Source organism: Brassica oleracea, chromosome C7, assembly GCF_000695525.1.
Source record: "Brassica oleracea var. oleracea cultivar TO1000 chromosome C7, BOL, whole genome shotgun sequence".
Taxonomy (NCBI): Eukaryota; Viridiplantae; Streptophyta; class Magnoliopsida; order Brassicales; family Brassicaceae; genus Brassica; species Brassica oleracea.
In genome coordinates, this window is record NC_027754.1 from 37796497 (window position 1) to 37812909 (window position 16413).

The 16413-nt window shown below is 39.5% G+C and overlaps 3 protein-coding genes across 3 annotated transcripts; 1 reads left to right on the plus strand and 2 right to left on the minus strand.

Moving 5' to 3' along the window:
• The first annotated feature begins 3405 nt into the window (after positions 1-3405).
• Positions 3406-8165, plus strand: LOC106301292 (S-type anion channel SLAH3-like). The gene is made up of 6 exons (XM_013737655.1): positions 3406-3627; positions 5480-5683; positions 5782-6327; positions 6585-7355; positions 7449-7480; positions 7555-8165. The coding sequence occupies exons 2-6, from the start codon at positions 5510-5512 to the stop codon at positions 7940-7942; spliced, it is 1911 nt and encodes a 636-aa protein (XP_013593109.1). The 5' UTR covers positions 3406-3627; positions 5480-5509; the 3' UTR covers positions 7943-8165.
• A 391-nt stretch (positions 8166-8556) lies between these two features.
• LOC106305929 (putative septum site-determining protein minD homolog, chloroplastic) lies at positions 8557-9864 on the minus strand. The gene has a single exon (XM_013742356.1). It carries the CDS (start codon positions 9801-9803, stop codon positions 8817-8819), a length of 987 nt encoding a protein of 328 aa, XP_013597810.1. The 5' UTR covers positions 9804-9864; the 3' UTR covers positions 8557-8816.
• An 84-nt stretch (positions 9865-9948) lies between these two features.
• LOC106305928 (probable receptor-like protein kinase At5g24010) lies at positions 9949-12806 on the minus strand. Its single transcript, XM_013742355.1, has one exon. The coding sequence runs from the start codon at positions 12664-12666 to the stop codon at positions 10174-10176; it is 2493 nt and encodes an 830-aa protein (XP_013597809.1). The 5' UTR covers positions 12667-12806; the 3' UTR covers positions 9949-10173.
• Between the last annotated feature and the right edge of the window lie 3607 nt (positions 12807-16413).

The following is a 16413-nucleotide window of genomic DNA, read 5'->3' on the forward strand; positions in this document are numbered from 1 at the left end:
AAATTATTTTTATTTTCTAACGGTTAAATTTTTTTTTTTAGGTTTGGGGCTAACAACCGTGTTAGCCGGAGCGTTTCAGCGACGATTAAGGGTTTCTACGACGGGGCATATCCAAACTGGAGCAAGACACCAAATCACATTAAGATCACTTGGTTTAAATGTTTTGCGGTAAGATTTTTAAATTTAATTAAATTTTCACTTTTAAATATATATATATATATTTTAATATTTATTATTAATTGTAATTTTTTCAAAATTTTTGTGTTTCAGCAAAAGTGGCATTGGTCTTTGGGAATCACCGAGAGGGTGAAGGCGGAATTCGATGCAAAGGCAAAGATCCGCCTCTGCAACACAGTCTCCGATTGGAAGAACAAGTGGGAGATCTACGGGTATGAGAGAAAGCCCACTGAGCTCACGAAGGATGTGTGGGATGGCCTCATCGCCTATTGGGAGAACTCCTCTTCGATCAAAAAGACCAATTCGTGCTCGGCTTCTCGAAGGACGAAGGATAAAGATGGTCATTTGCCCATGCTTCACAGAACCGGACAAAAACCTCATGCAGGAATCCGTCTAGAAGCTGTAAGTTTTGTTTTAAATATATATTTTAAAATATTCAATTAATATAATTTTTAATATTTAATTTATTTATTTTTTTTGTAGTTCGAGAAGACGGGAGTCTTACCATCTCTGTCTGACCTATTCAAGATGACTCACGCCACATCCGACGGAGTTTTTGTGGATCTTGCATCTGAGAAACTCTTCCAAGCAGTGGCTGCTCGGATTGAAGAACGGGAGACACAACTAACTCAGGAGTCTTCCGATGGATTACCCGTCACATTGTCCACCGAAGAGGCCGACAGAATCTTCGAAGAGGTACAACTTAAAATTTTTGTTTACATTATTTTTAATATTTTAACATAATTAACTATATTAATATATGTTTTAATTTTATAGGTGGCTCCTAAAAAGAAGGGATGGATAGTCGGTATAGGTTATGTTAACGAAGTTGCAAGGGCATCTTCGTCATACACTTCGAGACGGGATGAAGAGACTTCTCAGATGAAAGCTCGAATGGATAGCCAGGAGGTTCGTTTAGACTCTCTTGAGAATTTGCTATACGTGATAGCCATGGGAAACCCGCTTATGCAGAGAATGTTGAGTGAGAGACGAGCCGCTATTAGGTTGCCAGTACGAGATCCCCAAGAGTCCGATCCAACCCGTCAACAGCCGAGCAACCCCACCAACTACTTCGAGAATATGTAGTTTTAACATTATTTTAGATTATACACATTTAACTTTAAAGAACTTATAATCTTTCTTTCTCAAAAAAAAACATACTAAAAAAAAACTTACACGTTTACTATTATGCTCTAATAGACAAACAATTTTTTAAGCATCGATTAATGGTTTGGTCAGTTTCATAAGTTACATCAACCTAGTAGACTAACCTTTAAATGATAAAATATTTTAATATGAAAACTTAAATTATCAATTATAATTTAACACTAGAAAAAAACGTTTCCATAACAACGAAGATTTACGACGAAAATAATTCTTCGTAAATTTACATGGTGTTTACAACGCAGTTACGAGGAGACCAAATTTTGTCGTAAACTCCATGTAAATTTACGGGAAAATATTTTCGTCGTAAAGTCCATGTAAGTTTACAACGAAAATACTTGGAATGAGAAATACGTCGTAATCGTTACATCGACATTACAACGATCTGCTTTACATCGAAATAGTTACGCGAAGTTTACCACGAAAACTTACGTTTCGTTTACGACGAAACATTTCCCTGTGCTTTACGAGGAATTTATTTCATCGTAAACGTAACAAGTCGTTAACGACGAGATCTCCGTTACGACGGACGTTTTACAACGAAACGTATTTTGAAGTTAATTCGTCGTAAAACCCTGTTTACGACGAATTTATAACGAATATTGTCCTCGTAAAAAATATGTTTTTTCGCAACGTTTGCCGGCGACTGATTTATTATTATTGTAACTCGTTGAGTTTTATCTTAGCATTATTAACATGCTGTTAGTCAAACATAAGTTTTGTCCGCTCTAAAGACAAAACTCGTGTACAGCGCATGTAGATTGGAACCAAAAAGTATTAATATTTAATTATTAAATCATGAACTTATCATTGGGACAAATATAAATATAACAAAAACAGTTCGGTGACAGCAAAAATCCTACTTCAAATTAATCAGCCAAGTATTGTACCTAACAACACGGTATGTATACAACAATTTGGTATCTTCCTCTTCCATACGTCTTTGTGCAATTTTACAAAATAATAGTTGTCGGGTTGTCGGGTTTAGCCGTTTAAACCAATGATTCATATATTTGTACGCGTCACTCTATCATCAGTTTAAAAACTATGCACCCAACAATTATTGTACTTGATTTCTGAAAAACAGTTTTGTATATAAAATGAATTAATATTTGCCAAGTCTAATTATGAGGTAGCAAAGCAAACCATATGATACCCGTGAAAACTTAAGAACTTATGAAAATCATAACCTAAAAGAAAAAAGTGAAAACACATGCACATATTCTAGTAACATATAACCTTGTGGTGCACAAAAAAAACATATAACCTTGTGGATATGAAAAAGAAAAGTACAACTTTACAAAGCTAAATTTGCCAAACATAAAAAATCCATTGCATATCATATGAACTAAAAATACGTACTGTATGTTTATAATGTCATAAAACCCTCATATTGTTTGGGAAATATTGACAAATATATATTCAGATATTCTTATAGTACATAAATTTTTCGTTAATGTACAACAGTTTTGGTCACTCGATTTCCATAAAGGTTTGAAGAAATATTTAGAAAATTCATGATACTAATGATAATCTTGTGATCATATAATATAAAACATTCATGACACCAATGGTAATATATATTGTGAATACATTATCATTTGTATCATGGATCTTCTAGATCCATTATACGTACTCATGTTGTTTTTTGAATCAACCGGATCCTTTTCCAAAACATTTTAAGGTTTCGTATGAGGAAATCAAAATCATTTATAGAAATAAAATTTATGTTTTTATTACATAAGATATTAACTCAATTGCATAAATTTATTTCAAAATTTTCCAAGTTGCTTAATTTTTTTTGTTCGTTTCGTAATAATGTGGTCCACTACCGAACGACCAAAGCTAGATTGAATAATGCGTCTAAATAATAAAGAAAAATACTTAAGATTGTCAATAACGTGAATCATGACCAGTTAATCAACAAGAAGACGGCCACGTTAAAAACTTTGTATTACAGCTATACATATAACAAATACATTCACTATAGATTTCCGTAACTGTACTTACGTGCACATAGATATTATCTTCCCTATATATATATAGTACAAAGACGTGTTTTGTTTTCGCTCAAACCAACTCATCATTTTCTTTATTTCTCTCCTTTAGTCTTCGCTTCTTTTCCAACAAAAAGACTCCATAGTTATGTCCACAAGAAACAGAAAAGACCTATAGATATTTCAAATCTCAAAGCAGCATTTCTCTTTTTCTCGTATTTTCCCCAGAATTTCAGGCATAATTTAGCAAGCTCGACCTGACTACGGCTGCAGGGTTCATAATCGCCAGGTTAGTGTTTATTTTATTTCTCGTCCTCTTTTTGGCTCGTTGACAGATCTCCTTACGTTTTTGTTTTAATGCATCCTTTTAACGGAAATGCATAGGCAACTTAGAATTCTGAATGCATGTTCAACAAAAAACTTAAGATTCTTAATTAACAAAGAAAATATACTTAGGGTTCTGATAACGAACTGTTAATCTTGTTAATTAGAATTGTTATTTTCTTGTTTTGTCCTTTTTCTCATCGTTCTTCTTTCATAAAACCAAAATGCTTCCAGAAAAAAATAACTGAGACTAAACCCCAATATGCCAATAGCTAACATTTAATTTTTAACGCATTAGCTGTAGCCAATGCGACGGAATCGGTTTGTTAGTCCGTTATATGTAGGATGAAAACCGTTTTTTCACAGCGATTGATTACCTGTTGGCTGTTTTTGTTACAATAACCATAAGCCTTGTTGGCCGGTCGGACCATAAATTTCAAGTGGACCCGATAAGTTTGATGGACACAGCTTAGCTCGCCAGTCACCACACAATTGACTAGAAATCTGTCGTTAGTTTTAAAAATGTACACTTTTTTTTATTCCGTTGTTTGCAGGAATTTTTTTGTTTGTTAAAACTACTTTAGTGGTAGAGAGCAGCATCATTACAATTAATTACCGTGATCACTCAATCAATTCTATGATTACTCAATCACGAAAATCACTCATGATCATGCTACTATCCTAGTTATTGAGGTATTGAATCGAATGATATTATTGACAAGAGCAATGCTTATACAAAAGAGATGATGCAAGTTAGGTAAGAGTATATGCAGGATTAATGTGAGAATATATGCATCGTAATGATAGGAGTGTGCATCAAGACTTTCCATAGTCCCATACTAGTCTGTAGTCTCCTACTCAATAATATAAAGTACATATTCTTTACATTTAGTACCGTATTTTTGGGCAACTTTGGTAGAAAATTTGTTACTACCATATATTTCCATGTTTTTCTTAGATCATAACGATGAAAATAAAATCCATGTAAACAATCCGTAGACTCATTAAGACAGTTCTAAAATTATTTAGTTTTCTGAAATAAGATTTGAAAGATTACCCTATACAAATTTAATAATCTTATGAATTTGTTTTAAAGATAATTATTCTCTTCTTTTTACATTATACTTTGTTCTCTTTTATGATTGTTGTTTGATTTGATGAGGATTTACAAGAGCCTCCAACACATATTTATAGTTTGAAGTGGAATCATTTAGGATCAAACAAAGAACAATGGTGTTTTTTTATAGCCCGTGATGTCGAATCGAGAGTAAGTGTAGTTGAATTCCATTCAGCTGAGAAACCACCTTAGTGGCTAGACCACTAGCCTTTAAATATAATGATTTTTAGGTGAATGTCTCTATAGGTGGAGAATTTAGGTTAGAATATATATAGGTGGAGAACTTAGGTATATAGATTTAGTGGGTTAGATCATGCTTTTGTTTTGATAGAAAAAAACTGTTTCTATTTTTTATCAGCTTGTGATTTGGAAAATTTAAAACCCAGATCCATTTTCTAGATAATGGTAGAAAGATATGTTACAGAGAATAATTAAGGAAAAACAGAGAAAAAAAAGGTAAAATCTTGTGACCAAGAACTGGCGAGAAGTTTCTCCTCCACGGAACATGGCCAGTATTTTATTTAGAATATTCCCGAACTATATAGTTATTGTTTTCCCTCGCATATGCTTCAAAATCATATCAGATTTATACTATTCGATCATTTTGGCTAATGAATGAATCAATGATACAAGTCAAGTCAAAAGATAAATTACTTTTGTAGATTAAAAAATAACGTAATAGTTGACGTTTTGTTTACAGGGGAATATTTGCTAAAAAAGATTATTAACAATGGAGGGGAGATCAAATTGTGTGCAAATAGAATTAGAAGAAGAGCTGCCAACATTACTGAGAACAGCCACGACAGAAGAAATGGTTGGCTTTGACAATTACAAGGATAATAATCTTCCTCTTCCACGCTTCATCAGTCGCTTTCATCCTTATCATGCATCCACGACTACTTTGGTATATTATTTATTGCATTCCACATTCACAAACATTAGGTTTTGAAGTTATTATATAACTAAAGTCGACCTAATTTCGTTGCATATATATGTGAATAGAATGGTCAAGAAGCAGCAAGATCATCAATGGAAGGTCATCGTAGCTATATTGAGGATCTCAAAGAGACTGCACCATGGATGCAGATCAATCATCAAAGAAAACCATCACTTTCAATGCCAACTTCACCAAATGTTCTCATGATCTCCGACCCGACATCAACGTCTTCCGACAACAACAACACTGGATCGACTGGAAAGTCAGTCAAGTTCATCTCTCAGCCGATGGCCAAAGTGTCATCTCTCTACATAGGAAGCGGCAACGATGATGATGATCGTCGTCCTCCTGACAATCATCATCATCAGCAACATCAACAACAGAGTGGTCAACTTCAAAATCAAAACCCGGGGATGCATAAGCTTAAGGATCACAGGTACACCTCGTTCAAGACTTGGTCAGGGAAACTGGAGAGACAGTTTACAAGAAAACCAGCTGCTATTGAACCGGAGACACCAAACCGGCCTAAGGAGAATATAAATACTAATGAAGCCATGCCTGTGGACCGTTACTATGATGCCTTGGAAGGTCCTGAATTAGAGACTCTCCGGGTACGTACCTACACTTGTTTTCACTAGACCAGTGCCGGTCTGACATTTTAAAAAAGAATTCATAATTCCCTACACTCAAATAAAATTTTATGCTCTTATTCTTCATATAAATTTTTCATAATGTTCTACATACAACTAAAATTGTTGTGCTCTAAGCGATCGGTTATTTTGATTATGCTCCTGACCAAGCCTGCATTAGACTATATATTCATGACTTACATATATTCTAATTATTTTTATTTTCTTGGACGTTCCAGCCTCTAGAAGAGATCGTTCTACCAAGTGAACAAACGTGGCCGTTTCTTCTGCGTTACCCCATATCAACCTTCGGTATGTGCCTTGGAGTGAGCAGCCAAGCCATAATGTGGAAGACCCTAGCCACTGCTGAGCCAACCAAGTTCCTTCACGTACCCCTATGGATCAACCAAGCTCTCTGGTTCATCTCAGTCGCTTTAGTCTTTACCATTGCCATCATTTACCTCCTCAAAATCATCCTCTACTTCGAAGCCGTACGCCGTGAATACTACCATCCCATCAGAATCAACTTCTTCTTCGCTCCTTTCATTTCATTACTCTTCTTAGCCCTCGGGGTCCCACCTTCCGTAATGACAGAACTGCCACAGTTCCTGTGGTACCTCCTCATGTTTCCTTTCATCTGTCTTGAGCTCAAGATTTACGGTCAATGGATGTCCGGTGGTCAACGCAGGCTCTCCCGGGTCGCCAACCCTACGAACCATCTGTCAATCGTCGGGAACTTTGTGGGGGCCTTGCTTGGTGCAAGCATGGGACTTAGGGAAGGACCAATGTTTTTCTACGCTGTTGGGATGGCTCATTACTTGGTTCTGTTCGTGACACTATACCAAAGGTTACCGACCAACGAGACTTTGCCTAAAGATCTTCACCCTGTCTTCTTCCTTTTTGTTGCGGCCCCAAGTGTTGCTTCCATGGCTTGGGCTAAGATCACTGGCTCCTTTGACTATGGTTCCAAAGTTTGTTACTTCATCGCCATCTTCCTCTACTTCTCTTTGGTACGTTTCACATATAATTTTGGCTCATACGTATTTGCTTATTCAGAAAAGTATATCCATTTACTAATACAAATTTTCGCAAATATTTTATAGGCTGTGCGGATTAATTTCTTTCGTGGAATCAAGTAAGTTCTCGAAATTTTGTTTATGCGTTAGTTTAAACTGTCTCTTAACCCTTTTTATTGTTTTTTTTTTTTAGATTTTCACTGTCTTGGTGGGCGTATACATTTCCAATGACCGGAGCTGCAATTGCAACCATTAGGTACGCAACAGTAGTGAGGAGCACTATGACTCAAGTCATGTGTGTGATCCTCTGTGCCATAGCGACACTAGTCGTTTCGGCACTGCTAGTGACTACCATCATCCATGTCTTTGTCCTCCGCGATCTTTTCCCTAATGACTACGCCATAGCCATCAGCAACCGCCCGAGACGCAAACAGACTAGCCACCACCGGTGGCTCGACCAGCTAAGAAACGTAAGCTCAGAGAACATCGAGAATTTCTTGAAATTCACAGACTCCGACAGCAGTCAGAGTAATGATCTAGAAGCTGGGAATGGAAAAATTCAAGAGAAGGATTCGGCTTAAAAAACATAAACAGTTTTCATAACCCCTGGTTTAATTGATACGTGGTATCCAAGTTTTAGTTTTGTTGTCAGTGTCTCTGACACAAGTGAGGAAACCTAGTAACGTAACTGTTGGTTGCTATGGTTCTAATGAGCATGTGTGAACCAGCAGTAAACCAGTGAAAGCGGTTATGAAAATACTGTATTTGTTTCAATAAATAAAATTTTTTGAGGGTTTATCATTATATCAGCAGCATCATAAAATATGATCAGCAGTTCTATTCACTTTGGTTCAGTTCGACAGATAAAACTCTAAAGAGACCAAAGACATCGAAAGCAGAGTAAGACTAGATGTTAAATAAAAAGAATCTGGATCCATTGCAAATCAGCAGAATCACCATTTATAATGTAATTCCCGCAAGGAATATCTGCACACTATAGGACAATCGCAGTAGCTAGAGCTTCAGTTTTGCACTAGCATTTCAATTTCAAGAACTTAATGGATACCTTACGATCAAAGTTAACACCCAAACAAAAATTGTAGAACTACTACTCAAACCAAATGAGCTAATGCATTAGCATAGTGGTGAAAATTTCAGATCAGATCAGCTAACCTATTTAGTTCTCATAGCTCAATTGACATGAGAACTCGAGATATATTGGAAAATCTCAGTTTTACATAAAGAGATACAGAACATCAAGAAAAGATAAGCCATAGAATCAAAGCTTGAACTCAGCAACAAACTAACAGTAGAACTCGAATTGTCCCAGGAACGAATCTTAATTCTCAGACAAAACAAGACAAACCTTCAAAAAAAAAAATCTAGTTCCTGTACAAAAGCTTTTGATGCAGACATACCCGAGGAAGTTCAGTTCAGTTTCACTTTCAGTTCCACTCAACCACCAAAGAAAGAGAAGAAGCCACGTTTCTTAGGCTCCTCCTCCACCATAACAGCCTTCATACTATCTTGCTCCACGAGCCTCCACGCCGCCTGCTCAAACGCCAACCCCGCAAGCGTCGGAGGCTTATTCAGAACAAGAGGAAACCCGCGGTTGGTGCTCCTGATCACCTCAGAGTCTTCAGGAATCGCGCCGAGCAGCGACAAACCAAGCATCTCCTGCACATCCAACACAGACATCATATCTTCCCCTCTGATCATATCAGTCCTCACTCTATTCACAATCATCTTTATATCCCTAATCCCGTCGCACTCAAGCAGCCCCGTGACCCTGTCCGCGTCCCTAAGCGCCGTAATATCAGGAGTCGTCACAAGAACCGCCTCGTTCGCCGGAGTGATGGCGGTTATGAACCCGGCGTCGATTCCGGCGGGGCAATCGATGATGATGAAGTCCGGCGAGCCTTCCGGCCTCGTTTTTAGGGCGTCGACGAGCCACTCGAGCGCTTTCCCGCCGAATCCCATCGGGAGCTTCGACCTAGGTTTCGAGATGCAGAGCAGTTCGAAGTTTGACCAGCGCTTGTCGCGCACGAGAGCCTGGTCGAGGCGGCAGTCTCCGTTGAGGACCTCGACGACGGTGTAGTTGACGCGATTCTCTAGCCCTAGGAGTAGATCGAGGTTGCGGAGGCCGAGGTCCGCGTCGATTGCGACGACGGAGAAGCCGTAGCGCGCGAGGGAGAGTCCGACGTTCGCGGTGGTGGTTGTCTTTCCGACGCCGCCTTTTCCGGAGGTTATGACGACGATGCGCGGCGTTTCTCCGGCGAGCTGGGGTTTGCGATTGAATTGGAGAACGGATCGGATTGGTCTCCGTCTGCTGCTAGGGCTTTTTACGAATCGTGGTGAGGTTGATAGGGGATTTAAAGAGAGTGACGATGGAAGAAGCGGAGGTTGATGGCTCGTCGTGGAGAACACGCGCAGAGACGCCATTTGATAGTGGTGCTCTTCTTCAGCTCTCTCTCGAGAGAGACCCAAGGGCTGTACTGTTTATCTACAACATTTCAGATTCCGGTTTATAATTTCTCAACCGTATACCGGTTTAAGATCCACTAACCAAAAATCTAAACCAAGAAAAAACACAAGCAATATGATGTTTATTCCCAGTTTTGCTTCATCCGTATTACAAAAAGTTACACAAAATTGAAGAATACATTCAACTCAACACTAGGCACTCTACACGTTATACAAACCGAATTATACCGCACACAAACCAAATCTGAGATATACCGGTACACCACTTTGGTTTTCCCGGTTTATGTATTTGACTATAAACACTCTCTATAAAGCAGTGACTTGTTTATTATCTGCCAGCGTTGTTCATGAGCTGAGAGAACACTTGGCTGCTATCAATTATACCCGAAGTCCCATCTCCACTGTCCCTCTCTGCGTTCGAGTCACTAGACGGACCCTGCCTTGCCGCCCCCGAGCCATTGACATCTCCACAAGCTTCTCCAGGCTCAGCCAATGGTCCTGATTCTTGAAGCTGAAGCACATGTTCCAAGTTCCACAGAACATCACCTATAGTCGGTCTATCCACACCGTAATCCGCACAGCATTTCTCCGCGGTTTCCGCAAACTTCTTCAACGAGCACGGTTTGATCTGATCAGCGATGTTCGGATCAACGATTTGATCTAGCATTCCTTTCTTCTGCCACGCAATAGCCCACTCTGCTAAGTTCACTTGCTCCCTTACAAGCAACGGATCAACGGCTGGTCTAGCGCAGAGAACTTCGAACAAAACAACTCCAAACGAATAAACATCGGACTTATCAGTGAGCTGCTGTCTCCTAAAGTACTCAGGATCAAGATAACCAAAGCTTCCTTTAACCCCTGTGCTGACATGAGTCTCGTCAAGACAAGGACCGGATCTCGACAGTCCAAAGTCCGCAACTTTGGCTACGTAATTATTGTCTAGCAAGATATTAGTGGACTTTATATCACGGTGGATGATTCCTTGCGAAGAACCGGTGTGAAGGTAATGAAGACCTCTTGCTGCACCAATGCAGACCTCAAGCCGTTGCTTCCAAGACAAAGGAGGGTTGGTGGAACCGTATAAGTGGCTCTTGAGCGGTCCTTTGTCCATGTACTCATAAACAAGGATCATCTCAGACTGCTCTTCGCAGTATCCAACGAGTGAAACGAGATGCCGATGACGGATCTTGGAGAGAATGGTTATCTCCGAGAGAAACTCTGGTAAGCCTTGTCTCGAACCGGGGACGCCTCTCTTGACCGCTACTTTGGTGTTGTCCTTGAGAGAGCCTTTAAAGACCATCCCGAATCCTCCAACTCCGATCACTAAACTCTTGTCGAAGTTATTGGTTCCTGACTGTATCTCAGCGAAAGAGATTCTCAGAGTTTGGTAGCCGTTGGAGCTCACAGTTCCTTCGGTCGTTCTACTGATGGAGCTGTTTCTGAACCTCCTCAAAGGCGTCCACCCGGTGCTCTCTGACCTCTTGGTTCTATTCTTCTTGGGCCTGCATAAGCACAAACCCAACAAGACGAGGAGAGACAAGAACACAAGACTCCCCAACACCGAGCCGGCAACGATCCACACCACGTGCTTCTTCCCATACCCCACTTTGGAACCCACGGGATTCACAATCCTCATGATCTCCACTCCGTTCAGTATAGCATTAGCCCTCGCAGGATTGCTGAGATCAGACGGTCCAACGCTTATCCTCACCATCCCATCACGATCAGACTCAGCAACAAAGTCAATATAAAAAGGAGAAGCAAGCACATGGAAGTTCAACGCGGAGAGATCAACATCTCTATACGCGAGATAATCATTGATAAAGACATTGAAGTAGAGCTGGTTAAGCGACGAGCTAACGATGTCACAAAAATGCAAACGAACCAAATGAAGAACTCGTTTCGAACCAACGGGGAACTCCCAGCTGATGTTAAACCTCGCCTGCAGCTCCTGGCTATCACGGTTCATCTCCTGCGCTGTCATGTAAACATTGTCAGGAGCAATCTCCCTCGTCGCGCCGCCGCTCTGGTAATTCGGAGAGTGAGTGGTCCACGCGCGCTTCGCAGCTCCTTTAAGGAGAAGGTAGCCGTCGTCGACGAGCCACGTCCTCCAGAGCGAGTCGTTGAACGGAGTTAGCTTCAAACCGCCGACGTTGATTCTGTGCACCGTCTCGAGAACTTGGGACGATAAGTTGCTGAAGATTTGAGCGGAGTTGGGGACTACGCGCTTAGTGCCTTGATCGATTATGTAATCTTTGGGAGCTGAGAAGACTTCTAACGCGCTGACGAATCCAAAAGTGGATGCTTTCGAGGGGAGAAACGAAATCTCGAGAACAGGGGAATCGATTTTGAGTATGAACTCTTTGACTACGACGGAGTTAGCGCCGAAGCTGTTCAAGACGGAGAACCCATTAACCAAGACGGAGAATTTCGCTGAATTTAAGTCAAAGGTTGAAGCTTTGAAGGGGGCGAAGTGGAGGCGGATGAAGTGAGTGCTGTTGCTGGTGAGGTGGAGTCTGTAGGCGGGAGATGGGGGTGAAGATGATCCGCCGGGGAAGATGCGGGCTGTGTGGTATAAGAGGGGAGAATCCGGAGGTGGGTTTTGGTCGGAGAGGGAGATGGATCGATCGGCGGAGAGAAAGGTTGAGGCTTGTTTTGAGGAGTCGCCGAGGAAGGAGCGGGTGGAGAAGAAGGAGGCGTTGATGTTGGCGCCGCAGTTAAGGAGGTAGTTGTCGGGTGGAGTGAAGGCAGCTAGAAAGAGGTGGAGGAGAGAGAGGAAGAAGAAGATAAGGGTGAGGATTAGATTTACTGGAAACGCCATTGGAGATAGCTTTGAGAAGAGAAGAGATGAAGAGGAAATAGAGAGAAGCTAGAAAGTGCGTATTCGCTGGCGCTTTTCTGTATTCATTTCGTATTTTCCACTAATTAGGCTGCGAGTGTGTTGAGAATCATTAGGCTGCGAGTTTTGTCAACTACAATGGGAAACCGAAAACTATAACTTAACTGGCTTTTAATCGGTGGCAATCGTTTTCAAAAAGTTTTTGCTTTTTCAAATAATTGATTTTACTGATTTGGTAGAAGATTAAGGAAGAAAGCTTTAGTTAGCCACTCTTAGTTTATCTCCATTCATACTCCATTTTTTTCTCTAAAATAGAATAAAAATAAATATAGAGTAAAAAATGCTTCAACCCAATTTCATATTTCACTGCATAATGAAATTTACTCTATAAATGAAATAATATATTTTTTTTGTTTATCACTCCATTATAGAATAGAAAATGGAGTAGATTTAGAACAATTTTACTTCATTTTCATTTTTACTCTATTTTAAAGGTAAAAATGGAGTTTTATATTAAAAATGCTCTTATACGCTATCATGCGTAAGATTATGACTCTGGCTTTCACTATGCAGTAAATGGGCTTGGACCGAGGCATTACCGAAAAACGAAGGCTAGTTATTAGAAGCATCCATCTTTTTTTCTCCAAATTATAGAAAACAAGATGACGGAATTATTGTGTTAAAAAAAATGACAGAATTGTTATGAACCAGATTGTGGATGGTTCATAACCAAGAGACTATGATTTGTAATATTTCCATTTATCTATGACGGTGTAATCTCCTATATAAGCAACCTCTATGTTATGAATAAAAAGAGACTTTTCCATTACTTTCACAACACGTTATCAACACGAAGCTCCCTAATTCCCTAAGTTCTAAAATCGACCAGAAACCCTATTTTCCTTTTCTTTCTCGTTTTGAAACCTTGATCATCATAACCCCTAATTTTTCTTTCTCTCTCGGCGGTTACCCTCTCACCCAATAAAGCCATCCGATACGACCAGTCAATCCGACGACCCGATAGAACCTCAGTCGATCCGACGATCCGATAAGTACCCGACTAGATGGTCTGTTCGAATCCTGACGTACCGACGACCAGGCGATCCCGATAGCGCATCCGATAGACGATCCGACTGACGATCCCAACTACTTTTCGCGACCCAACGATCCGATCTGGCACGTACCATAATATTATGAGCACATAGAAATAGTACTGCTGAGACTTGCTAGAAATTGACTGATTGATTAAATGCCTTTAAGATTGATATTTTCATGGTTCTCACAAGATTGAAATCCAAATTGATTGTTTTTAAGAGTAAGGCCGCATGAAAATTATACCTAAATATTGAGTGATATATGATTTGAGATGTCGAAAATCAACCTAGATTTTGATGCCCTAAATCTCTCAGGAGATAATTATTTACAGTGGGCATTGGATACAAAGATTATCCTAAAGTCAGAAAGACTTGGTGAATGTATCATAGAAGGCAATAATGCCAATGAGAAAGATTGATACATGGCAATATTAATTATTCGCCATCATCTTATTGAGAGTCTCAAAGATCAGTACTTGACAATTGAGAATCCTCTAGACCTTTGGACAGAATTCGAATCGAGATATGATCACCAAAGAAAGGTGTTATTACCAAAAGCTATGGAGGAATCTCAGAATCAAGGACTACAAGTCCGTGGATGAGTCTATTGCTAGCTAATAAGAAACAATGAATTGAGACCTCCTGGATCAACCCCATTACCTGAAGCCAATAAGGCCGCAAAGGAAACGAAAGAATCCAAAGAATCAAACCACGTCCAGGATGATAGACCACACGGACATGACCGTGGAGGGTAGAAAGGACGTGGCCATGGCCACTATTATACCTTTGGCCGTGGGAACCACTATGGCAAAGGCCCTCGGTATCAACCCTAATTTGAGCCATGGTTGAGGCAGAGACCGTGGTATATCCTTTAAACCACAAAGCTCGACCAAATCAGTGTACCATAGATGTGGAATGGGGAACCATTGGGCTAAGATATGTAGGACTCCCAAACATCTTTGTGACCTCTATCAAGAGAGCCTGAAAGGGAAGAATCCTGAAGCCCACTTGGTATATAAAATGGTAAAGATGATTTTTGATCATGAAAGAGATGATCCTACGGAATATGAAACTTCTGATTGCCTAAAAGAATAATGATGATTTCGACTTTTGTGTTTGTTTGGCTTTTATACTTGCTTTGTATTATCACTTTGAAATTATTTTATTGCTTTGTTTGCTCTGAACTTGATAAAAGGAATGAATGATTTTTCAAATATATAAGTTTATAAGAAATATAGTTGCGGGTATAGCCGTTCTCATGATAGGCTACGGCCAGACTGAAGAGATCTAATGATTTATATTCACTCATAGAAGTCCATTGAGTTCAAAAGATATAAGAGTGGTTTCCATATTGAAACAATGGGCAAAGGAAAAAAAATTTCCTTTTAGATACATAAAATTTGCCCAAGACCATAGAAAAATGGTCGAGACTATACATGCATTTTTTACTGGTTTTTACTATGTCAAGATCAGGATGATATAGGCTAAATGCCTGCGAAAAATATTTACTTTATGGCATAACCGTATTGGCCATCCTGGTTCAAACATAATGCGAAATTGATATACAAATGGACACACATTGAAAAGAAGAAAGAGTTATCCCAAAGAATCTCATGTGTGTAGCATGTACAGAAGGGAAACTCATTGATAGGCCATCACCAGTCAAATAGACTAAGTAAATAATAAACTGGTAAATACATGTCTCAAGCATTTAAATGATTATGGTATGTCCATGGAGGTAAGTGTGGACAATTCCATGATACATGTCCATACCAAGAACGGCTTGGCCGAAATCTTTTAAAACGCAAATAGCTGATTGATAGACCATAACTTATGAGGTCAAAACTCTCATTCACAGCTTGGGCCACACGAAATTTACATACACCTAAGTTAATACGCATCAGGCCATTTAGTGAGCATAGATATCCCCTATCACAATTATTAACGGGTCAAGAGCCAGACATACCCCATCATAAGACATTTGGATGTGCTGTCTATGTACTAATTGCTCCACCACAGAGAACTAAGATGAGACCTCAAAAGGAGGATGAGGATATATGTTGGATATGATTCTCCCACAATAATAAAGTACTTTGAGCCAACTATGGGTGATTATATTTGAGGCCAGGTACACGGATTATTTTAAGACTATGAGGAGAAAAATAATAAAGATGGTAAAAGAATGGTAAAAGAAATAGAATGAAATCAACCATCAATGTTTTGGTAATATCCTCAGACTAAAGAATGTAAAATAGACTTCCAAAGATTATACATTTACAAAGCTAGCTAATCAAATGCCAACCCGAAAAAGAATGACTAAGTCATATATAAATCAGCTTGTAATGCACCAACGAATTTGATGTCCAAGAAGAGACACAGTCAAGTTGCTACAGAGTCTAGACAACGTATGAAACGTGGAAGACAAATAGATTACAAAAGATAAGAATCCTCGGAAATAAAAGAAAGGTGCAGAGAATGATAATCAAAATCCAAATCCGAGGTTACTAAGGAAACCATCCCAAACATGGAGATAAGACCGGCCGGCTCTAAGGTACAGGTACCAAACAATTTAGCTTGGGACGCCAAGCTGCAAAGTATTAAAGGTCCTAATAATAATGAATCTCAATCGATTATA